Source organism: Rhinolophus ferrumequinum, chromosome 8, assembly GCF_004115265.2.
Source record: "Rhinolophus ferrumequinum isolate MPI-CBG mRhiFer1 chromosome 8, mRhiFer1_v1.p, whole genome shotgun sequence".
Classification (NCBI taxonomy): domain Eukaryota; kingdom Metazoa; phylum Chordata; class Mammalia; order Chiroptera; family Rhinolophidae; genus Rhinolophus; species Rhinolophus ferrumequinum.
In genome coordinates, this window is record NC_046291.1 from 90402874 (window position 1) to 90428474 (window position 25601).

Below are 25601 nucleotides of genomic sequence, written 5' to 3' on the forward strand. Positions count from 1 at the left end.
TCAATAGAAGCAAAAAAAGCATTTGAGGGGGAAGCCAGATGGCTCAGTTGGTTAGAGAGTGAGCTCTGAACAACAGGGTTGCCGGTTCGATTCCCGCATAGGATGGTGGGCTGTGCCCCCTGCAACTAAGATTGCAAACTGTGACTGGACTTGGAGCTGAGCTGTGCCCTCCACAACTAGACTGAAGAACAATGACTTGGAGCTGATGGGCCCTGGAGAAACACACTGTTCTCCAATATTCCCCAATAAAATTTTTAAAAAAAAGCATTTGATAAAATTCAACATCCAAAATTCAACTACCCAAAGCAATCTACAGATTCAATGCAATTGCTATCAAAATTCCAAGGGCATACCTCACAGAACTAGAATAAGTCTAGAATTTATATAGAACCACAAAAGATCCTACATAGACAAAGCAATCTTGAGAAAGAAGAATAAAATTGGAAGCGTCATGCCCCTGATTTCAAACTATACTACAAAGCTACAGTAATCAAAACAGTATGGTATTGAAACAAAAACATACACACAGACCAATGTAACAGAACTGAGAGCCCAGAAATAAGCCCATACATATATCGATAATTAATATATAACATAGGAGCCAAGAATTTTTAGTATCCTAGAAGTACATGATCCTAAAACAGAAGAAAAGACATTAGGTAAAAACTAAGGAAACCTGAACAAACTATGGAATGGACTTTCGTTAATAATGCATCAATACTGGTTCATTAATTGCAACAAATGAATATAAGATGGTAAAGGGAAAACTGTAGTGGGGAGCATTAGACATAAATACATAAAATAAAAAGTTATAAAGAAAATATTTCTAAGTTTCTAGTATTCACCCAATAAAATAGACTGTTTTACAAAGTAACTTATCACCAGGAATAACTTTGAATTGGAAGGTTGGACAAAAATTTCCACAGCTTCCCTCTTTTTCACAGGTGAAATGATTTGATATTTAGAAGCAAGATCTGAAGTATTACAAAGTATTCAAATGCTTCCAAATCAAAGAAAAATTGAAATGTCTTATAGATAATTGGTTTGTATAGTATTCTGAATCTAGAGAAGTAGTCATCTATACAAGGTACTGTTACCGAGTGACAGGCCTGCAGGGCCTGCCTGAAGGTCTAAGAGGCCTAACTGAACCTCTCCCCAGCTCTAAGTCTATCTCTGAGAACACTAACCGGTTGAAAACTTATCAAGACTAGCTGAAACCAACCAAAACAAAAATGACGGTCTAAATGATCTCCAAAAGATTTTAAAGCTCATTATAATATAATCCTCATGCTAAATAACACACCTACCAGCGGCATGACTGTTGACAACTTCATGACAACAGTGGAAGAGACCATAAACGAACAAAAACACGGTGGAATCTTGATTCCAAGAGAGATCCGCTGCCCCTTTTCCCCAGAAAACACATGAATATTCCTCCTACCTTTTTACCTAAATCTCCCCTTCATTTCTACTATCCTTCCTTTCCACTGCTAAGGGATGAGAAGTTGATCTGAGAGCTGGGCTCTAGCATCTCCATTCTCTGATTAGAGAATAAATGCTTGCACTGTTAACACTCACGTGCGGTCTTGTAATATCACTTTGTGACAGCGCGGGGGGCGGGGGGGGGGGGGGGGGTTGGGTGCGTAAGGGGAAGAACCCTGCTTGGGAAAAGGGGACTTTCATCCCCTGGAAACAGGAATATATGGTTTGTCTGTGATAAGAACATCTGATTAACATCCATTCTCCATGTGTCGACAATAGGTTTATTTTATTTATTTACTTGTTTATTTTTTATTTATTATACTTATATACTCATATATGAGTACAATGTTACATTTATACAATTTTAGATTTTAATGGCATGATACTGTGGTACAGTGATTCTCATTGGAGAATGCATCAGATTTAACCAAAGTTTCTTGGCTGAGGGAGAAATACATACAATTGTGTCAGGTAACTAGGTTAAGCTATAGATAGCAAAAAGTGACTATTAGAAAAGAATAATTAGAAAAGCAAGAAGGCATTTAAAATAACCCCCAAAAGATCGTTCATCACAATATCTGTGTGAAAAATTCACTATGCCACAATGTCAAATCATCCTTCTAGCTTTCAACGTTCAAAACGCTAGAGCAAGATGAACAAAACTCAAGGACTCTTTTGACACTGAATGAATCCACTGACTTCAGAGATCACACTTAAGCAAGTGAGAAAGTAGAGAAAAATAAAGCAGCAAGTTATGTAGTGTTTAAGAGTCCATCCTGTACTGCCCGGGGTGAAAGGCAGCTTTGCCTTTCATCAGCCATGTAATCTCAGGCAAGTTTCTTAACCTCTCTGTTCCTTAAGGGATTTTTTACCTGTAAAATGAATGTAGAGGGATGTTGTGAGGCTGAAATGAGAGAATCTAGTTAATGTTCCTAGCACAGTACATGATACATAGTGATTTCACTATGATGTTTACTTCAAAAATTCCTCAGTATGAAACAGTTTGCTCTTTGTTACGTCCTCAGTTCATGAAGGTAAAGGTGTGCTCCATCCATCATTCAGAGCTCCGCTGTACCTCAAACCAGATGACAACGATAGGCTTGGGCACAGATCCCACAACTCAAAAAAGTCTGTACCCCAAAAGTTTACTTTTCAGCCTGTGGAACACATTTCCCACATGTAACAATTGCATTATTACTAACACAGGTGAAATTATTACTAACACAGGTGAAAGATGAGACTGAAAGGCAGGACTGAGCAGCTATAAGATTGGTGCAAAAGTAATTGCGGTTCAACAGGTTAAAAATAATTGCCAAAGCCGCAATACCTTTTGCACCAGTCTGATAGGTGCGCTCTGTACCGCGGCGCTAAGGGGCAGGCGTTCTACGGCTCCTGGGAAGAGAAGAACACAGTGACCCTGGGGAGAACACCTCGTTCCCTGCCACTGCAACAGCGTGGAGATTACATTGCATTCTCAAGGACTTCAAGAACCACCTATTCTGCACTGTACCAAGAACGTCACAGCACTTACAGGATTGACACAAAAACACCCTAACACATAACGCACATAAAGATTTGAAAAGAAAAAATGTAGGGATTTGTTATTTCAAAATGCAAATATGATATCCTTTCAAAAGTGGGACACTGTAATCGGTATTACAATATCTTAGCACCACCTCTCAATCTCCCCCTAACAATTAAAAACACAGTAATAAAAATATATACTCTAATGTAAGCCTGTAGTTACTTTAAGAAATAATTATGTTCTTCTAATGAAATCTTTTATAGTCACTACCAAGTACACTTGGCTAATCTGCCTTCTCTATGGGTCTATGTAATTCACTCACTCCCTACTCAGGTAATACACATCAGTAAAACGACCCAAAATTAAAAAAAGAAAAAAAAGAAAAGAAAAAAAGAAAGAAAAGGTGCAGGAGAAGAGTTTAGAAATTTACAAAGTCCGTCAAGAAGTAAAACATCAGGGGCCAGCCCGGTGGCTCAGGCGGTTAGAGCTCCATGCTCCTGACTCCGAAGGTTGCTGGTTCGATTCCCACATGGGCCAGTGGGCTCTCAACCACAAGGATGCCTGTTCGACTCCTGCAAGAGATGGTGGGCTATGTCCCCTGCAACTGGACCTGGAGCTGAGCTGTGTCCTCCACAACTAAGACTGAAAGGACAACAACTTGACTTGGAAAAAAGGTCTGGAAGTACACACTGTTCCCCAATAAAGTCCTGTTCCCCTTCCCCAATAAAATCTTTAAAAAAAAAAGGAAGTAAAACATCAAGGATTCAGTTTTAGAAGTTAGCTATACACACTTATGCTGCACATATATCAACCAGGATCTTGGTTTCCCAATACCATTCTCCAGTAATTGGATCAGAGCAAATGCCTGATCCCAGGATTGGGGCAGGGAAAGAATAGGATACATCTGGAACACCTGGTTGTACCAAAAAGTAAGGAGGTGCTCAAAGAATGATGAGGTCAGATTTAAGGGGGTTACCTCAGGCCAAAACAAGAATAATTAGAGCATCAAAATAAATAATAATCATAAAGAATTATAATCCTTTCAATAAAATAAGCATCCATAAGTCCACAGTGATATAAACAAGTGTTTAAATAAATGGATTGGGGCAGGGCAGAAAGCTCTCCCTTACTGTAGAAAAACAAGTAACTCATAAAAGAATGATGGAAGAAGAAAAATCACCATTTGCCAATCATAATTGATTCAGGCAAGAATCATCAAAGATTGTTAAACTAGTAAATGAAAGTATAAGAATAACAGGATATTCACATACATAGTCTCAGAATATATCCATACAAGCTACTTTTCAATTAAATTGAAACTTACAGAGGAGAAACCTGGCAGACACCACCTTAACCAACCAAAATTCCCACAGCCAGTAATGGGGCTAGTGGACGGCAGCGCTTCCTGGTATATGCACTGAGAAGTCAGCATCACTTCTATGATTTCTCTGCCAAAAGGCGTAACCTAAATCCAATAGTGAGAAGACATCAGAAAAACCCACCTGAGCGGCACTCTACAGAATAACTGGCCTGTATCATTCAAAATTGCCAATGTGATGAAATACAATAAAAGACTCCAGACTGAAGAAATTAATTTCAGGTTAAAGGGACTGAACTGTGGGGAGCCATAATTTCTTGTTATTCTGTAGCCTTGCAGACTGGCTCAGTTTATGGTTAACTTGTTTTAGCTCTTAAGGCATTGTCTCTGCCTACACCTGGAGGGTGCTTGCAAGCTGCTGAGGAATGAGGTGGGAGTGGCCGGTTCCCGGACACAGAGGACTGATGATTATCAGGGTAATTGGTGGGCTTTGTCATTGAGAAAATGACTTTGGGGAAGTTTCAGTGATTTTGTAGTTTCTATGTAGAAGTTAAAAATTTACTCTCAATGAGGTAATGCACACTCGTGATTGTTAAGCTGCACGTACACAGGTGGTATAAATTGGTAAAGGAAAGTAAACTCTGGGCTTCAGGATCACTGAAGACCGGCCGCATCATCATATGTGTGAGTGTCTTTTTTCATTCCCACTCCCCTTTTCAGGAACTGTTCGATTTGTGGCGGCTGGCTCGTCACACTTGGCGCCCGGACAGGGACTGAATACGGGTGGAAACAGTGAGGAACACCGCGTGGTTAGGATCCGGCTCATATTGAAGAGCTTATTTCATGGATGCGCGGTGAGTAAGGCACTGTCCCCTCGGTCGAATGAATGTGTGAGTGAATGGTAGCTCCACGACTTCGTGTTACGGAGCTTGTTTGGGCCCTAATCTGAGGTTCCGGTTCTGTCATCGCCTTTGTTAAGACAGATTTGGTCCCGAGAGGGGCACGGCCAGACGGGCATCTGCTTGCTTTTCTTTGTTTGAAAGAAGGGCCGAGTCAGGGAAAAGGGAAATGGGTCACGCTAGCAGCAAGGACCTGTTTGTTAGAGGACTTAAGAAGCTACTCGCCGCCCGAGGCAGCAGGGTGAGCAGAGAACAATTAGGTAAATTTTTAGAATTTGTAAAGGAAGTTTGCCCGCGGTTTCCAAATAAAGGTATCGTCAGCTTGGAAACTGGGAAAAAGGTTGGAGAACAAGTACAAGGCTATTATATTGTCCAACGACCTCCGCGGGTCCCTATAGAAACATTCGGGTTATGGACTCTGATCAGAGATTGCTTAAATCTTAAGCGTGAGAGCTGTAGACTAGAGAAAATAAAACAGGCTGGAAATAAAAAAATTCTTTCATCTGCCGCCTCTCCGGAGGAGAAAGAGGAGGGGGAGAAAGTCAGGTATGCAGAGGGACTTGCTAAGCACAATAAAGAGCTGGGAGAAAGGGAGGGGGCTGATTACTCCGAGGAAGCTCCTATGCATAATAAAGAACCTGTTAGCCAGGGACAATTAGTCGAGCTCAAAGTTGCTGTGGGTGAGAAAAATTGTCCTCTGGATCCCCAGATTTCTTTAAGAAATCAGTGGGATCCTTGGGGTAAAGACCCCCCCATAATTAGTCCTTCTACACCGCCTCCTGAGGAGCCCCGTAAGTGGGACCCTCCGCTGCCACCACTGCAGCCACCGATTTGGGACATGTTTACTAAGCCTCCGCCAGGTTATGTTAAGCCAGGTTCAGATTCTGTTGTGCGCTCCCCTCTTCAAATGGCTTGTGAGGAGGCTCGCAAGCAGGGGGAGTCTACGGAACAATTTGGAGTATATCCTCTTATTGAAAGAACTGATCAGGCAGGAAATGTGTTTAGAGAATGGAGACCTTTTCAGTGGAAGCAAGTAAAGGAATTAAAGGAAGCTTGCGCACAGTACGGTCCTATTGCCCCTTTCACCATGGCAATTTTAGATGCTTTGTCCAGTGAGGCTACTCCTCCAGAGGACTGGAAGAAAATTGCTCATGCTTGCCTTTCCGGAGGCGATTATCTCTTATGGAAATCAGAATTTTATGAAAATTGTAAAAAGAAGGCCAATGAGAATGCCTTAAGACAGATCCCTATTACTTTTGATATGCTAGCAGGAGAAGGCATGTATGCTGACCTAAGAAATCAAATGGGATTTGCGCCAGGCGCTTATGGCCAAACTGCCACAGCAGCTAAAGATGCTTGGCGAATGCTGCCTGACACCTCCCGTAAGGAAGAACATGTTTTTCAAATAAGACAAGGTGCAGATGAGCCTTTCCAGGAATTTGTGTCTCGCCTCAGCACAGCTGCAGGACGGACTTTCGATCTGTCAGTTGCTACTCAGTCTTTCATAACGCAGCTTGCCTATGAAAATGCTAATTCTGTTTGTCAAGCGGTTATTAGACCGTTTAGAAAAAAAGGAACTTTATCTGATTTTATCCGTTTGTGCTCAGATGTGGGACCGTCTTTTTATCAAGGTATAGCTATAGCCGCAGCTATACAAGGAAAATCTATAAAAGAAGTAATGTATCAACAGGCAAAACTCCATGCAGGGAGTCGTTCTGGGGCTTGTTTTACTTGTGGAAAATTGGGACATCGAGCGGCTCAATGCCCTCGCAAAGCCGAGCCCGAGAATTCAGCAGCTCCCACAAAAAAGCCGCCAGATATATGTCCTAAATGTAGGAGAGGAAAACATTGGGCCAATGAATGCAAGTCTAAGACAGATAAAGATGGAAAACCCATCCAGGGAAACTGGGTGAGGGGCCAGCCCCAGGCCCCGAATCAACAATGTTATGGGACACTGCAAATTCCGGAGCAGATACAGGGACAAAAAGGGAACGGGTCCCTGAGAGAAAATACATCACAGATTTATTCAGGGCCACCTCAGACAGCGCAGGATTGGACTTGTGTTCCACCACTGACATCGTATTAACTCCTGAGATGGGAATACAAGCGTTGCCCACAGGGATCTTTGGGCCATTACCACCAAAAACTGTAGGTTTATTATTAGGAAGAAGTAGCACTACTATAAAGGGGATTCATGTTTCCCCGGGAGTTATTGATGAGGACTTTACTGGAGAAATTAAAATTATGACCCATTCACCTTTAAACATTTCAGCCATACCTGCTGGGACTCGCATTGCTCAGCTAATCATTTTGCCTCGTATAAAAATAGAAAAAAATAGACAAAATCAGAAATGTGGAGACCAAGGATTTGGTTCTTCTGATGCTTATTGGGTTCAGGAAATAAAAGGAGATAGGCCAGTTTTACAGCTTAAAATAAATGGGAAAAGTTTTCAAGGGATTGTTGAACGCACTACTGGCACATTAAAAGTCAATTTACAAAAAATAAAAAAGGGGGAGTTGTATCCCCTGACGCCCCATAATTACCTGTCTCATTCTCTCTTTATTCAAAATTTTTTGACCTTGGATGCCCATGGTAAGAGTGCTGCAGAGCGCTTTTGGCATCCTTCTACTGCCACTCAGGCTTTGGTCAAATGGAAAGACCCACTTACAGGCTCTTGGCAAGGCCCAGATCCAGTCCTCATATGGGGCCGAGGGCATGTTTGTGTTTTTCCACAGGATGCAGAGGGCCCTCGGTGGCTGCCAAGACGATTGGTGCGACATGTGGACCCTCTACCTGCTGATGACATTGATGACCCTCAGCAATGCAGAAGAAGACCAGACGTATTGGGCCTATGTTCCTGATCCACCAATCCTCCACCCTGCTGTATGGGAAGGTCCTGAGATTCCAGACTATGTCAATGACACTCACGCCCTAGGATTGCCTTCTGATGGACACATAAAACAACATTTGGAAAGTTTTGTAAATCAGGCACTCCCTGCAGTCAGGTGACTGATTTACAAGACGGGACTAGAGACTGGTCTAAGAAATCTGTTAATGTATCTGCTTGTGTTCCTTCCCCTTATACACTTTTGATTGGAAATATTAATGTACCTTTTGTAGGAGTTCAGTTTATGGAAGATGTGATTCAGAGTAAAAAAGTTAAATCTTATTTAGAATGTCATTCAGAATATCATTGGATATGTGTTACTTCTAAAAGGTATAATAATAGTCAATATGATTGGAATCGGGTTCGTTTACATCTTCAAGGAATTTGGCATGATGCTAATGTGTCTTTAGATATGTTTCGGCTTCATGATGAAATTCAAAATATGAGAGAAGCTGAACCCTTGAAATTTGATGCAGCTCAGGCTGCTTCTGAGTTTGTTGATGTTCTTAGGAATGCTATGCCATCTATGCCTCATATTACCCATTCTGTTATGATTTTTCTTACATTGGGCATCTGTGTCTGTTTGGTTCTGTGCCTTCTCCCCATTCTTATCAAATGTTTCATCAGCAGGATGTTAGACTTGCGAGCCGACATCCATCAGCTTGAACTTAAGACAAAGCCCTGAGCCTTCCTCCCCAAGCATTCAGAGGGACAGGATAGTCAAAGACGGGTTGTACTTAGGCACCGCTTCAACACCTAAGACAGGGCTTGTATTATAAAATATAAGTTCCAAGGACGGGTAAGTTGAAGTCGGCATCCCGAGACACCTAAGTCAGGCGCTGTCACCTCGCCATCCTAGCCGGATGGGTTTTGCTCCTATAAAATAAAAAAGGGGGAGATGTGGGGAGCCATAATTTCTTGTTATTCTGTAGCCTTGCAGACTGGCTCAGTTTATGGTTAACTTGTTTTAGCTCTTAAGGCATTGTCTCTGCCTACACCTGGAGGGTGCTTGCAAGCTGCTGAGGAATGAGGTGGGAGTGGCCGGTTCCCGGACACAGAGGACTGATGATTATCAGGGTAATTGGTGGGCTTTGTCATTGAGAAAATGACTTTGGGGAAGTTTCAGTGATTTTGTAGTTTCTATGTAGAAGTTAAAAATTTACTCTCAATGAGGTAATGCACACTCGTGATTGTTAAGCTGCACGTACACAGGTGGTATAAATTGGTAAAGGAAAGTAAACTCTGGGCTTCAGGATCACTGAAGACCGGCCGCATCATCATTTTGTGTGAGTGTCTTTTTTCATTCCCACTCCCCCATTCAGGAACTGTTCGATTTGTGGCGGCTGGCAAGTCACACTGAACGTATGACCTTGTTTTCTTTTGTTACAAAAAGACCTTATTGGGGGCCAGCCCGGTGGCTCAGGCAGTTGGAGCTCCGTGCTCCTAACTCCGAAGGCTGCCGGTTCGATTCCCACATGGGCCAGTGGGCTCGAGTTCCCGGATGGCTCAGTTGGTTGGAGCGCATCCTCTGAACCACAAGGTTGCCGGTTCAACCCCCCCCAAGGGATGGTGGGCTGTGCCCCCTGAGACTAGCAACAGCAACTAGACCTGGAGCTGAGCTGCGCCCTCCACAACTAAGACTGAAAGGACAACTTGAAGCTGAATGGCACCCTCCACAACTAAGACTGAAAGGACAACAACTTGACTTGGGAAAAAAAAAAGTCCTGGAAGTACAAACTGTTCCCCAATAAAATCCTATTCCCTCTCCCACAATAAAATCTTTAAAAAAAAAAAAAAAAAAAAAAAGACCTTATTGGGACAATTAAAATTGCAATAAAATCTGCACATTAGATAATAGCATTGTTTCAATGTTAAGTTCCTGGTTTTCATCACTGTGCTGTAATTCCTTGTGTTTAGAAGTACACACTGACATATTTAGAGGTAAAAGGGAATCACATCAGCAACATACTTCTAAGTGGTTTGGGGGAAAAAAATGTGAAAGATGAGTAAGAGACAAAAGGAGGAAGAGAAAAAGGTGGGGGTGAGGGATAAAGAAAATATAACAAAATGTTGACATTTGGGAATCTGTGGAAAAACCATCCAGGAATTCTTTGTCCTCTTTTCGCAACATTTCTGTGTCTGAAATTATGTCAAAGTAAAAAATAATAAGAAGTTGGATATAAAGTGACATATTTGTCAAAACTCATGGAACAGTACACTAAGATTTGTACATTACATTGTGTATAAATTACACTTCAGTGAAAATAATGAATGCTTATTCTAGATGTTTTATCAAATGTTGATGATTAGAACACTTCAACAATTAAAAACAGATGTTAGAAACCCACCAAGGACCTATCAAAATGAAGCTAACTTCATGCCTACTGTTTTCAAGCTCACAGGGATACACTGGCACCAGCCAGGCTGGTCGTCGTTTCTGTGCCCACAGGGACCAACCGCTCTCACCACTTCCTGGTTGTACAGACAGAGGCCCGCCACCTTCCTGCCACACTCCCCGTGAGGTCCTGGGTGTGCTCAGCCAGGTAACACACTTATCTTATTAATCAACCTCCAAATGCACAAGCCTATTACCAGCAAACCTAGACCTTAAACTTTTTAATTAAAAAGAGAGAGAGAGAGAGAAAGAGATAGAAGGCAGACATGGTGTAACAGCCCTCATGAGGGTACACACGGCTAAGTGAGCCCTGGGGAGCCACCCCTGCTGCTGCCAAGGCCAGCCCAGCACATGGCTTACAACCTTGATTAATACCTTTCAAAGTATTTTTAACAGATGACGATCAGTGTAATAACCAACCACTTTTTCAAACTATTAATAAGACAAAATGACCAAGGTGTCTCATACCTTGCTTTAGAAATACTATAAATTCCTTTACAGTTTGGTCCAAATTAACTCCGTGATATACCACAGGTTTGAAATTGCGATGCTCAAATGAACGAATGAGGCGAACTGTGATGGTCACTTCTTCGGAAGCCATGGAAAGAAACTCCTGCAGCAAGGGACACGAGAACAGGGTCAATAGCATCAACTCACAGTTCTCCACAAGCCTGCATTTCCGCCATCAGCCCCTCTCTCCCACACTGTCTGACAGAGTCCCCACACCACGGCCAGGTTCCGGGGTACACACAGGGGGCCCACGGTTACTTCCACTATGACATGGACAGTTCTGTCACTGCTGTTCTGATGTTCTGGCGGAAAACTGACAGAAGGACACGGAAGATGAACACCAGTGACATGTTGCGGGAGATGTATGAGGACAAGTGGGGGTTGCCAAACACAGATACAGGGCATATACACATCCGCTTTGCATTGCTATGCCAGTGGTCTCCTCACTGGGCCCTGGCAGGAAGTATGTTTATAGCGGAGTCAACTTCAACAGGTCGCATTTTAATTTCACAAATGCTGGCAGATTTCAGTGTTAATTACCATGTTTCCCCGAAAATAAAACACAGCCAGACAATCAGCTCTAATGTGTCTTTTGGAGCAAAAATTAATATAAGACTCGGTCTTATATTATATTACATTACATTATATTATATAAGACCCAGTCTTATATTATAGTAAAATAAGACCGGGTCTTATACTAATTTTTGCTCCAAAAGATGCATTAGCGCTGATTGTCTGGCTAGATCTTATTTTTGGGGACACACAGTATATACCATCGTATTAAACATCTTTCACACTATTGTTTAATGTATGTTTATTTCATCCCTAAACTATGTGCTATGTGCCAGGTGTTAATGTTATCTCATTTAATTCTATCACCAAACCATGAGTTATAGTCATTTTAAGAATGAGGAAACAGACTCAGAGAGATTGCTCAAATTGCCCAAGGTCATAAAGCTGATAAACATGAAGCCAGGATTCAAGCATCAATTTATTCCAAAGTCCATGCTCTTTCTAATATACTATCAGAAAATCACCCCAAGTTATTTCCTCCAAAAAAAATCTGCAAAGTTGCCAACGCGTTAAAGATACAATTATGGTATAGTACTAACTAGCAGTAACTACTTCATGCTACTTTCAGCTTACATACAACTTTCAGCCATAACAACCTATGAGTACTAAGGAAACAATACCTGTAATACTAATACACATAAGATGTCCAACCTCACTATCATCAGAGGAATTCAAAATAACAATGAGATAGATCACTTATCAAAATGACAAAAAGTCTGACAATACCTAGTCCTGGCAAGAGTGTAGAACAATGAGAATTTAATCAGTGAAGGTGGGCATCCAAATGGTAGTACTTTTGGAGATGACTGGCAATATTTAGTGAAGCTGAAGATATACATACCTTTCGATCTAGCAGTTTCATTCATAAGTAGGTACCCCACGGAATCTCTCTCCTATGTGCACAGAACTGTAAAAGAACATTCATAGTGACATTATTTAATTGCAAAAACTGGAAACTAAATGTCCATCAAAGGAGAAGAGATAACTGTGGATAGTACAAGCAATAAAAATGGACTGGAACTATACACATCAACACAGATGAATCTTAAAAATATTATGGTGAATGCAAAAAAAGCTAACTGAAGAATCCGAGTACACTACCATTTATACAAAGTTCAGAACCATAGCCCTTGTTATGTTATGTTTAAAAGGAGATAATTAGTTATCTCTGAGGCAAAGGAAGAATTATGCAAGTAGGGAGAAGAACACAAGTGCTTGATTATACTGGTAGTATTTTATTCTTAGGCAGGATGTTAGATATATAGATAGCATATTATATTTTATGCCTTTTAATGTGTCTGGAATATTTCATAACAGATACCAACAAGCCACATTAATTTGGCCTAGAAACTCTCTCCAAATCATAGAATGCTTAAACAAATATTTTACTAGGTTTGAGAGAATATACAGCACATTATGTATGGAAATCAAAGGTTCAAATTGGTTTTTTTTGTTTTTGTTTTTTTTGCTTTTTTTTTTTTAAAGATTTTATTGGGGAAGGGGAACAGGACTTTTATTGGGGAACAGTGTGTACTTCCAGGCCTGTTTTTCCAAGTCAAGTTGTTGTCCTTTCAGTCTTAGCTGTGTCAGGCGCAGCTCAGCTCCACGTCCAGTTGCCGTTGCTAGTTGCAGGGGGCACAGCCCACCATCCCTTGCGGGAGTTGAACCGGCTACCTTGTGGTTGAAAGGATGCACTCCAACCAACTGAGCCATCCGGGAGCTCAGCTCAGCTCAGCTCAAGGTGCCGTGTTCAATCTTAGTTGCAGGGGGCAGAGCCCACCATCCCTTGCGGGACTCAAGGAATTGAACCAGCAACCTTGTGGTTGAGAGCCCACTGGCCCATGTGGGAATCGAACCGGCAGCCTTCGGAGTTAGGAGCATGGAGCTCCAACCGCCTGAGGCACCGGGCCGGCCCCTCAAATTGTTTTAATACATAAAATAATTTGTAATTATAATTAGTATATACTATTTATAATTAAATGAGTGGTACCTAAGGAACTGAATATTTGCCCTCTAATAAGGTAAGGATTTACTTTATAATCTTGTTTAGTGGTTAATGAGCTTAAATTAACGTATCTTTTGATAATCCCAATATTAGCTACAACGCTATTTGTTATTAAGTCTGGTTTACCAGGTTCCTCCCAATTTTGATCCTAGAATCTACAACATAGTAGCAGTTCAGCAGACATCTACAAAATTACAATTAAAATAGACTGAGGCACTTGATAAAGAATATCTCTTTGGTTGCTAGAAGGGATGGAAATTGGGAGGATGAGTGAGAATGATGAAGCGAATAGGAAGTACAAATTGGTCATCACAAAACAGTCATGGGGATGTGAAATACAGGACGGGGAATACAGTCAATAATATTGTAAAAGTTATGTACAGTGTTCGATGTGTACTAGACTTATAGGGGGATCACTTCATAATTATCTAATGCCTAACCACTACACTGTACACCTGTAACTAAAATAATACTGAATGTCACCTATAATTAAAAAATGTATAGTCACGGGATGTAAAGTATAGCATAGGGAATATAGTCAATGGTATTGGAATAGCTATGTACAGTGTCAGAGGGGTAGTAGACTTGAGGAGTTATCACTTTGTGAGGGGTGTAAATGTCTAATCACTATGTTGTTTTGTACACCTGAAATTAATTTAAAAAATTTTAAAAATGTACCTCTTGAGAAAGGGGTATTATAAAAGAATTCTGTATTTCAGAAGCAGTTTTAACAGCTGTGTTAAAATTACGACCACTTCTTCCTCCTCACATAGCCCCCCAAAACAACAAAGACGCCCTCCAAAACACACACACACACACACAGGCTGGAGGCTAGAATGCAGTCCCGGTCCCCACAGAGGTAAGAGCTGGACAGATCTAACTTAAATGTCAACTCTACCTCTTAGCCACAACACACACTGGAATCTCACGTAGTAGGAGCTCAACAAATAGTTGCTGCTTTTATCATCTCCTTAGGATAAAATAGGTTTGGGCATAAAGACAGCTCATATATACTAGATCCCCAGGTACAATGAAACAAATCACAAACTTCTAGCCACGGAGGCCAGGCAGGTTCACTCACGCATGCCTTATGAAACTGCTTTATAATTTATAGGTGTGTTTTTTTCACTTAATAAAAAGCTGCCCAAATGTTATACTTAAATAGCTGAGGTTTTCAATTTTCTTTTTAAAGATTTTATTGGGGAAGGGGAACAGGACTTTATTGGGGAACTGTGTACTTCCAGGACTTTTTCCAAGTCAAGTTGTTGCCCTTTCTATCTTAGTTGTGGAGGGCGCAGCTCAGCTCCAGGTCCAGTTGCCGTTGTTAGTTGCAGGGGGCGCTGCCCACCATCCCTTGCGGGAGTTGAAGAGTCAAACCAGCAACCTTGTGGTTGAGAGCCCACTGGCCCATGTGGGAATCGAACCGGCAGCCTTTGGAGTTAGGAGCATGCTTGTCCAGGGCCATGGAAATGTTTGAGGCTGGGGGCGGGGGCGGGGGGAACCTTATAGCTCTAGAATGTGAAAATTTTGAAAAATCAAAATTAACATTTAAGTAAATACCTACAACACATAACATTTCAACGGCAACTCAGCTCTACTCATAATTATATATATATTAGATTTAATACAGAATACTTGTATATTTTATATGATTTAGGGTGGAGATTTGAAAAGTAACAGTGCTTAGGGCTTAGGAAGCTCTTTAAATCTCCCTGCCTGAAAAACCTGTCTGCCTGGTACCTTCCCCAGCTCGTTTGGGATAATGCAGGAAAAGTCACATCCAAAGCAAAGCAAAACGTAACAACAAAGAAACAAAACAAAACTCTCAGGTCCCTGAGTTACCAGGGCATCGTCCGAGCCCAGAGCCCAGTACCCTCCCAAGATCAGAATTCCCTGGTCCTTACAAGTCAGTTCGGAGCTGGGTTTTAGGGCCCAGGCTCCGGCAGTGCACACAGGGGAGGTAGGAATTCAGCATGGAATGGTCAGGGGAAGCCAGGACAAGCCGCATGCCAGGTTCCCCAGCAGGCCTACTGCTCTCATTCCCAAACTGGCTCTTCTCCCCACGGCCAAGTTCCAAGCTGAAAATGGGAAAACCAGCGGGGATGGGCTCCAGAGGGCAAAACTAGGCGCAGTACACAGAAACTCAGAGCACAGCATTATGATAAGCACGCAACATGCAGACTCACAAAATACTTGATTATTGACTTTAGATGGATCTCTATCGGCTCAAACAAAAAAAAGGAAGGTAACTACAGCTGATTCTGGTTATTCGCAGTGAATGTAACCTATAAAATGGTTCCAAACACTGAATTAACGAATACTGAACCACTGCTCCTAGGGAATTACAGGGCTAGGTTCCCCTGAGTTTCTGGTCACAACACTGTCACCAACAGATCAACACGTAACCTTGTCTTATGTGTGTTTCTGATTAGAGGCACCTTATTTGACATGTACTGGTGATTCGTTACCATTAAACTCACAGCCAACAGCATTGTAAGTCAAGCCCTAACAAGGCTTATCAAATACACATATTTTCTTCGTAAGGCACAGCACATCAGCACTATGCCTAGGAGTCGTTTTAAACAGCAAAATCACCGACAAAAAGCCTGGCACGACACAGCACCAACTGGCCATTTGTATGTAGTGTGAGAGCTGGAACAAGGAGGCAGCAGGTCGCCTTGTTTGACCTCAGCTGGGAACGTGAACTTCGTCCATTCCAATTTTTCAGTGCTCTACACAAATCAGGGAGTGACCGAGAAAGTGCCATCAATGTTGCTTGTGGGATTACAAATAACTTTTAGTGAGTAGGCAAATTCACAAATAGAGTCTGAGAATAATAATTGACCAAAAGAAGTTTCAAATGTACATGTGCCTTCCAGTATTTGAAGAAAGCATGTTCTTGACCTTTTTGTACAAGAATGGAATCCACACTGAGCTAAGTATTAGAAGCTTGAAGTGCAGAAAAGCACTCACCACTTGGGCAGTTAGCACTCTCTAACTGCCTGGCAGAAAAATGCACTGGCTGACCTTCCTTCCTGTAACAGGTAGGTTTCTGGAAGTGGTATGTATAACTTGAATTTTAACAGTCTCCTAGAGTAAATCATTTTAACTATTTTCTAAAGTTATATCAGCTCCCTAAATGTAAGTACTATAACATCACAATTGTCATCAAGTATGCTTTAAAGCTTGTCTTACCCATGTGAAAAAGGTACAGCTTTCAAAAAAGTAATGTTCTAACCACACACACAAAATATGTACGTTTATTACTCATACTACATGCTTAATTTTCCTCCAGGTTTAGAAACTAATATTACGGGACAAAGAGTCCATTCACTTTCCTTTGGAAACAAATCAATAAAAAGAAGCTAAGAAATACAGTTTATTGTTCTTTTATGTGAGGAAACTAAACTGGCATAAATGACCAGGTATAAAAGTAGGAAAAGCGGGCAACCAGTTAGCTCAGTTGGTTAGAACGCGAGCTCTTAACAACAAGGTTGCAGGTTCAATTCCCACATGGGAGGGTGGGCTGCGCCCCCCCCACCTAGATTGAAAACGGCGACTGGACTTGGAGCTGAGCTGCACCCTCCACAACTAGATTCAAGGACAATGACTTGACTTGGAGCTGATGGGTCCTGAAAAAAACACAGTTACCCAATAAAATTTAGAAAAAATAAAATAAAATAAATAAAAGTAGGAAAAAGAGTACTGCTGAGATGAAAAAATTACTGAATATGTAAATGATACTCAAATTATACCTGAATGATTTTGAGTAAATTATCCTATTGTACTACTAAATAACATCCAAATATGTAATTAAAAGAAAAAAAATGTTGTTTAAGGCCAGAGGAGGAGGAGGGAAGAAATCTACATTCCATTTATTACTCTTCTTAAAAATACTGAGCACCTAGCATGCTGCTAAGTAAGTGAATGATCAGTGTTCCCCTTTTAAAGAGAAGTTAACCTTGGCAAATAAATAACTTTATGTAAAATTTCTAAATTAAAGTTCTTAAGAATGACAAAGTATAAGCAAGCCACATTTAAGACTATGACTAAAAACGAAATGTTAATTCCATTTTAATCTATTCTGGCCTACTTCAAAAGAATAATTTTCTAAAATGCTTAGATGGAATTATAAAAATATTCTAAAAATAGGTCTCAGTAATAATGAAATAGCAAAAGCTGGTCGTTACAATAAAAAGAGAATAGTTAACAGGAATTTGCTTTAAATTTTTTCAAAAGTGTAATTTTTAAAATATGAAACTAGGTATATATTTGTAAACAAGGTCCGTGTGAGGATTAAATAAATATCTGAAAACCTCCTGGCCTTTTTTCCCCCAAGTATTCAGTTGTATGATTAAAATCAAAGCACTATTATATTAGAAAATTCAGTTTATTCATCTTTCACTGACATAACACTTTTGAGAAAGACATCTTCAATGGATTAATTTAGGAATGATTTTAAAGTCTTTAACAACCATTTTTTTAGACAGGTTAAAAAAATAGGGGCGGCCGAATGGCTCAGTTGGTTAGAGCGCGAGCTCTGAACAACAGGGTTGCCGGTTTGATTCCCACATGGGATGGTGGGCTGCGCCCCCTGCAACTAGACTGAAGGACAATGATTTGGAGCTGATGTGCCCTGGAGAAACACAATGACCCCCAATTTTCCCCCAATAAAATAAATAAATAAAGCCTTACACCTTAAGTATTTAGATAGCACAGGCACAAAACAAGTATTAGCTAAATCTGATAGCTGCACACATGCTTCTCTATGCTGTGACTGTTTTATTGCATGATGACTGCCCTTTCCTGAAGAAGGGTCATAATCAACTCTAATAAATAAACCACTGATTGCTGTTCACTCTGAGGATACCACTCACTGACAAATCAACACCTACAATCCCAGAGACCTGCTTTTGTGACCTTTAATTTGGGTCAAATACACAAAATCATGATTTGTTTTCTCTGGTCAAGGCAGGTAAGACGCTCAGAGAACTAACTATTGTGGACAGTTGAGTTCTCCAAAGGGTTAGCGATTTCACCATTTGGAAAGAATATTTCACACACAGTTTCCTTCTTCAACAAAGTATATTGACTATAAATTCGATTTTTCTTGATTCACAATCATCAGTGGGAATGTCAGCCTTTGTCCAGTGTATTGAGAAACAATTTATGGGTCTCTCATGCTTCTCCGCCTTATGAGCAGAGGTGCTGGCTGCCTTAGTTCTGAAGTATCTTTTCAAGGATACCTGTATAGCAAACAGCCTAGGAACACTGAGCTATTGTACCTCTCCAGAGTTAGAGGGCAGATGTATTCACTGTCCAGTATAATAACAATAATATCTCCCTCAGGGCTAAGGTTGGGCAGGTTTGCTTGGATGACCTGAACTCAGGTCCTACAGCTATGGCCTTACGGGACAAGAGGAAATAACGCAATCTTGAAACTCACACTGCTGACGGTGCTGTAAGCAGGAGCCTCAGGTCTTCTGCCAGCACCCAGCACACGGACAGGCTGACTCGTCAGCTGTCAAGTAGAATAAAACCTCAGACTCTCCACAGTTCCTGCTGACAAGGATGGGATGCTGTCAGAGACATGGCTTTCTGGAACAGAGAAGACAAAGGTCCCGTGGGCTTAAGGAATATAAGAAGTTTCCCTGGGACGTAGCAGCAAACATTCTGTCCAAGGGATGGGTGTGGGGAGATAAGGGATCATGAATCTTCAGAGGATGAGCAGCAAAGGCAGGACTGCAACAAGCTGCCTGATGGGGCTTTGGTCGTTGTCACTCTCCTCAATGAGGCAGCAAGCCCCCTGGCACCAGACGGGAGACACTGTGGCTGCAGCTGTTACGGAAAGGAGTCCCCAGAGCTGAAACAAATGTCAGCAGGAAGGTTCTAGAGCTTTGGGTGACGGAAAAGTTCATTAGGCGGAGCCATGAACAGCCACCGGCCACTTGAAACTAAAAGTAAGTGTGCTGTGCTTACTGGCACGGGGCTGTCCTACCCTTCGCAGCCCCTCTGATTCCTCCCTTCAACCGCTAAGGGGGCTTTAAAGAGGGCGATTAGGAGGGGGCCGAGGTCCCCCTGTCCCCAAGAGAGACCGAAAGCCGTATGCACCCAGGTATGCTGGGGAACTTCAGGGAGGGGAGGGACTCAAACTTTTAGGGCTCTGTAAATACAGACAGCCAAGTCACCATGCTACCTGGCCCAGTGTGGGGAGGGTAGTCAGATTCAGCTAATGGGGGTCTGGGCAGGATTCCCGCTGGGGAAGGATAACTAACATGACCTAGTGGATGGGGCCCTTCGGGCCAATTCAAGTACTATTTCAACATCTGAATGCGTAAATTATGCGTTATATATATTAATATTTATACTTCTCTGTCCATAGTGCCAGGGGAGATCCCTCCCCATTGGGAAGAGTTACAGGTAGAGAAATACTAGAAGGACAAGCTCCCCTATTATTTGTCACCAGTGGATGAGTCCGGAGTTCACGTAATTGCCCCTACTCTCCAATGTCCATAGTTTTCAATACATAAAAGATGTTCTGTTCACAGGCAAGTCAGAAGGCGCACTCGCTCTCACGCTCTCTGACTGTGCTATTATCACCAGCAGAATCCAGGGCCCTACTTGCCAAGTCAAGTTCCTTGGGACTGTGTAAGTGCATTCACAATATCCAATCCCTTTGGCCACTAAGGAACAGCTAGCTCTTCCGCCTCCCATCACCAAAAGGAAGCATAGCACCTTGTTAGGCTCCGGGTGCTGGAGGCAGTATGGCTCTGCGCCTTGCCAGTGTGGCTCTGTGACATGTCAGTGTGGCTCTGCGCCTTGTCAGTGTGGCTCTGTGACATGTCACTGTGGCTCTGTGACATGTCAGTGTGGCTCTGTGACATGTCAGTGTGTCTCTATGACATGTCAGTGAGGCTCTGTGACATGTCAGTGTGGCTCTGCGCCTTGTCAGTGTGGCTCTGTGACATGTCAGTGTGGCTCTGCGCCTTGTCAGTGTGGCTCTGTGACATGTCAGTGTAGCTCTGTGACATGTCAGTGTGGCTCTGTGACATGTCAGTGTGTCTCTGTGACATGTCAGTGTGGCTCTGTGACATGTCAGTGTGGCTCTGCGCCTTGTCAGTGTGGCTCTGTGACATGTCAGTGTGGCTCTGCGCCTTGTCAGTGTGGCTCTGTGACATGTCAGTGTGGCTCTGTGACATGTCAGTGTGTCTCTATGACATGTCAGTGTGGCTCTGCGCCTTGTCAGTGTGGCTCTGTGACATGTCAGTGTGGCTCTGCGCCTTGTCAGTGTGGCTCTGTGACATGTCAGTGTGGCTCTGTGACATGTCAGTGTGGCTCTGACATGTCAGCGTGGCTCTATGACATGTCGGTGTGTCTCTATGACATGTCGGTGTGTCTCTGTGACATGTCGGTGTGGCTCTGTGACATGTCAGTGTGGCTCTGACATGTCAGCGTGGCTCTGCGCCTTGCCAGTGTGGCTCTACGACATGTCAGTGTGGCTCTGTGACATGTCAGTGTGGCTCTGCGCCTTGTCAGTGTGGCTCTGTGACATGTCACTGTGGCTCTGTGACATGTCAGTGTGGCTCTGTGACATGTCAGTGTGTCTCTATGACATGTCAGTGTGGCTCTGTGACATGTCAGTGTGGCTCTGCGCCTTGTCAGTGTGGCTCTGTGACATGTCAGTGTGGCTCTGCGCCTTGTCAGTGTGGCTCTGTGACATGTCAGTGTGGCTCTGTGACATGTCAGTGTGGCTCTGTGACATGTCAGTGTGTCTCTATGACATGTCAGTGTGGCTCTGCGCCTTGTCAGTGTGGCTCTGTGACATGTCAGTGTGGCTCTGCGCCTTGTCAGTGTGGCTCTGTGACATGTCAGTGTGGCTCTGTGACATGTCAGTGTGGCTCTGACATGTCAGCGTGGCTCTATGACATGTCAGTGTGTCTCTATGACATGTCGGTGTGTCTCTGTGACATGTCGGTGTGGCTCTGTGACATGTCAGTGTGGCTCTGACATGTCAGTGTGGCTCTGACATGTCAGCGTGGCTCTATGACATGTCGGTGTGTCTCTGTGACATGGCAGTGTGGCTCTGTGACATGTCAGTGTGGCTCTATGACACATCAGCGTGGCTCTATGACATGTCAGTGTGGCCGGGCTGCAGTTCAGTCCCCAGAATGCCTTTCCTAGCATGCTTCTGGTTCACAGACCATAAGGGATATTCTTTCCTGAGAGTCAGAGAACAGAAAGGGGCAGTGACCACTTTGCAGCATGCATATTCTACAGATGTAATTAAAATCCATAATCAGTTGACTGTAAATTACTCAAAAGGGACATTTTCCTGGGTGGGCCTGACTTCATCAGTTAGAAGCCCTTTGGGAGGACTTAGGCCTTCCCCGAGCAGAGACTCCACACCGCAGTGGGGGCTACAATTGCTCTCCCTTCCCCTGGACCCCCTCCTAACTGCTGCCTGGGACCACGGGCTTCGGCTGGTGTCTGGGGGGTCCAGCCTGCCCCTCACCGGCCTTTCCTAACCACCTGCCTCCGGACCTCGGATGTGTTTGGCCAGCTCCCTTGATAGAGTAAGCTGACTCTTTGCATGGTATGTGCGTGTGTGTTTTATGTTTTGTCCCTATCGGCCCTGCTTCTTCAGCTGAACTCTGACGCTACAATCCTCACTTGGACCTTCTACTTGGTCTTTTATACTGGCAGCCCCACAGGGTAGCACCCAGAGTGGTGACAAAATCAAATGCCTGCATGGAGAGCTGTCCCGCAAGCTGCAGCATGTTCTCTCCCTTTGGGCCCCACAACCTTAATGGGCCCTTTGGGGTACCAGTCTCTGTGGCTGATGATTTTGCCAACTACAGCCTCTAGCAAAGGGAAGCAGCCTGTCCCCGGAGGCGCCCCTGGAGATGTGGGACTCCCGGTCCCTGGATGCTATTTTTGGATTCAAGAGCCCAGGTCACAGGAGAATGACCACTCGAGTACAGTGCAGGCCCAATGGGGGACATAATGGGCTTCTGTTAGTTTTGTAAAGGTCCCTTCAGGGAACAGTTGTTAATTAGAAAAAAAGTGAAATTATAACTATTGGAATGGGACACACAGATATTTGGGGAGGTGGAGGAAGAGAAACCACCCCGGCATCTACGGGGAGCACAGTGTGTGCCCCAGAAGATAAGGGTGGGGAGGATGACTCGTTAATGACCTTGTCTTTCACAACTGCCCCCGGAACAGTCCTCAGGAAGCAAAATACCCTGGAGAGGGTCCCCCAAACTGGTGTAAGCACCTTAAATGTAACTGACGCCTGAACCTGCCAACCCAACAGATGGCTCTGTCTACAATACGATCAGCATCACCAACAAGTCTCTCAGAAACAGGTACCCAGCTTCTGTACCTCTCATGCACAACACCTGTCGGCACCTCCAGGTATCTTCTCCATGCCCCCCTAAAGCCCCATTCCCACAGCCATAGCACAGGCATTCCATAGGGCAAATGCCACTCAGCTGGTAGCAAAACAAACAAGAAGGATTCGACTGACTGCCCTCCGGCAGTCCCTCCAAAACCAAGATCTAAATGCAATGATACACACTCAAGTGAAAACCCTAATGACAATCGAACTTACTGAAACTCATTTTTAATGGTCAAACCAATAAGTATCTGACTTGGCTTCTTAAGAAGAAAACAGTCCTGCTGTTAAATTTGGTAGGGAGTAACCTTCAGCCACAGGAAACAGTTTTCAAATAGCCAAAACAGAACTAATATTCTCTGGAAGAGAATGAGGAACAATGACTCTTTTTTTCAGCTTTAATAGCCACAACTCTAAGTTATAAATTCAGGATCCATGGTAATTCAGATAAAATAACAATAAATTTTAAGTGGCACTGTCCTATACTTCCACTTCTGGAAAGATGGAGTTGATGTACTTTTCCCTGTACCCTCTGCTAAGTACAACTAAAAATCCTGGACATTACAAAACCAACATAAAAAGGTCTGAAAGGTGGCAGACTGGCTAGGGACGTCGAGACCCGAGGAACGACACCGTGGTGAGGTCCCTAGGTTTTCATATACATCAGACATGAAGCTGATGAAGTCGGGAACCTGTACCCTCCAACAGATGCAGGGGGGAAAAAAGCCTGCACAAAAGCCTGCTCTCCCTGGCCACAGGACCAGGCAAGAGGCAGCCTAGTGAGACAGAAAACTTTTAGATAATAAGCACTCTACTCCAGCCAGAAATCACAGAAGAAACTGTGGCCCCACCCACACTAGCAAAGGTGGAGCTAGAGCCTAGATTTCCACTTTCGCAGGCTTTAATGAGGAGCCCCCCACCCCACCCCACCCACAGGGTGATGTCAGAGAAGGCAGCGTAGGGAGCTGAGCAATGAGCCTGACCCCAATCCCAGAGTCAGTGGAGACCACCTGGGAGCTCGGCTGTCCACCTCCACCAAAAGTAATGCAAGACCCCTTCCCCTCCACGCTGGGCGGGTGCTGAGCCTTTAGCAGGGTTACTCCATTGTACTGCTACCTTGCCATCCATTCTGCTTGGCCCGTCGGCCTGCAGGGACCTTAAACTGACACTGGTCCCTCATGCAAGCACATACCCTAGATAGCAGCCTGCAGAGTCACAAGCTGATAGAAGTTCCTGATCGGAGTCCTCAACAGCCCTTGTGATCAACAGTTTCCCCTACCTTTCAGTGCCTTCCCCTGGGGCACCCTTTAGATAAGACCCCCATGGGGCTGGGGCTGACAGAGCCCCTCACTTGTGGTTTGAATTGACCCATCAAGCCTTAGCCTAGAAACCCCAAAGCACTCCGCCCACAGACCCTAATACAGGCACGCAGCCCAGGTCCTGCCACGCTCTCTGCACTCTGCCTTGACCTCACGTGTCGCCCCTGAAGAGTGCCATGTACCTCCTTCAGGACTTGTGAATAATAACCTTCTCTACTTCAAATTCTCTTGCAATCTTCGATTGAGCTCAGCATCCCGCATCCTTTGCTCCATTTAACCAATGTTAATTTAACTAAGTCATAACAGTGTCAGAGGAAGCCTGGCAGTGAGTCAGGACTTTCACAGACACCCATCCATAATGAGGCCACCCTCACCTGCACCCAGTGTCTGTGGAAGACATGAAGGAAGCAGTAAAGAGGTACTCGTGCCCCTCCCAACAGAGAGGTATCCTGCAGAGGCCTCGCGGGGATCAGAACTCCCACCCGACCTCAGGTGTCAACAAGGACCAAATCAAGAACCTGAACTTCAATCCCCACCTATAGTAACAGGTCAGCAGCTCCCCTTCCTCTGTCAGAGGGGTACCAGAAAAAGTCACTAAAATAGGATATTTAAATAAGTTCAAGTTTCAGAACATAACACCCAAAATGTCCAGGTTTCAACTGAAAAATCACTCAGCATACCAAGAACCAGGAAGATCTCAACCTGAATGAAAAAAGGCAATCAAGTGATGCCAACACCAAGATGACAGAAATATTAGAATCATATAATGAAAGTTTTCAATCATAAAAATGCTTCAATGAGCCATTACAAATATGCTTGAAATAAATGAAAACTTAAAAGGCGTCATAAAAGAAAAGGAAGTTATAAAGAAACAAATTTTAGAACTGAAAAATACAACTCTGAAATTGAAAAACTCAATGAATGGGCTCCAAAGCAGAATGGAGGAAACACAGGAAAGAATCAGTGAACTGGAAAACAACAGAAATTACCCAACCTGAACAGCAGAGACAATACTTAAAAAATAAATAAATGAACAGATCCTTAGAACCTGTGGACTATAATAATCCTGTCATTAGAGTTCTGAAAAGATAGGGTAAAAGGTAGGGTTAAAAAAGAAATAGCTAAAAACTTTCCACATTTGGTAAAAGATAAAACCCTATAGACTCAAGAAGTGAACCCCAAACAGGACAAACCTAAAGAAATCCCCTCCAAAAATCTTGAAAGCAGCCAAAGAGAAAACAAATTCAAATGACAGTAGATTTTTCATCATAAATCATGGAAGCCACTGAA

At 43.2% G+C, this 25601-nt stretch overlaps 1 protein-coding gene across 2 annotated transcripts in view; it reads right to left on the reverse strand.

Annotated features, from left to right (window-relative positions):
* The window catches only part of C8H2orf76 (chromosome 8 C2orf76 homolog), a 94148-nt gene that overhangs the window by 34515 nt on the left and 34032 nt on the right, over positions 1–25601 (reverse strand). For both annotated transcript variants that reach the window (XM_033112434.1, XM_033112435.1), the window contains 2 exons: positions 12432–12497; positions 10976–11120 (listed from right to left, as the gene is read on the reverse strand). In XM_033112434.1, the coding sequence (XP_032968325.1) occupies positions 10976–11120; positions 12432–12452 (166 nt within the window). In that variant the 5' untranslated portion in view covers positions 12453–12497. Of the gene's footprint in view, positions 1–10975; positions 11121–12431; positions 12498–25601 lie in introns of those variants that run through there.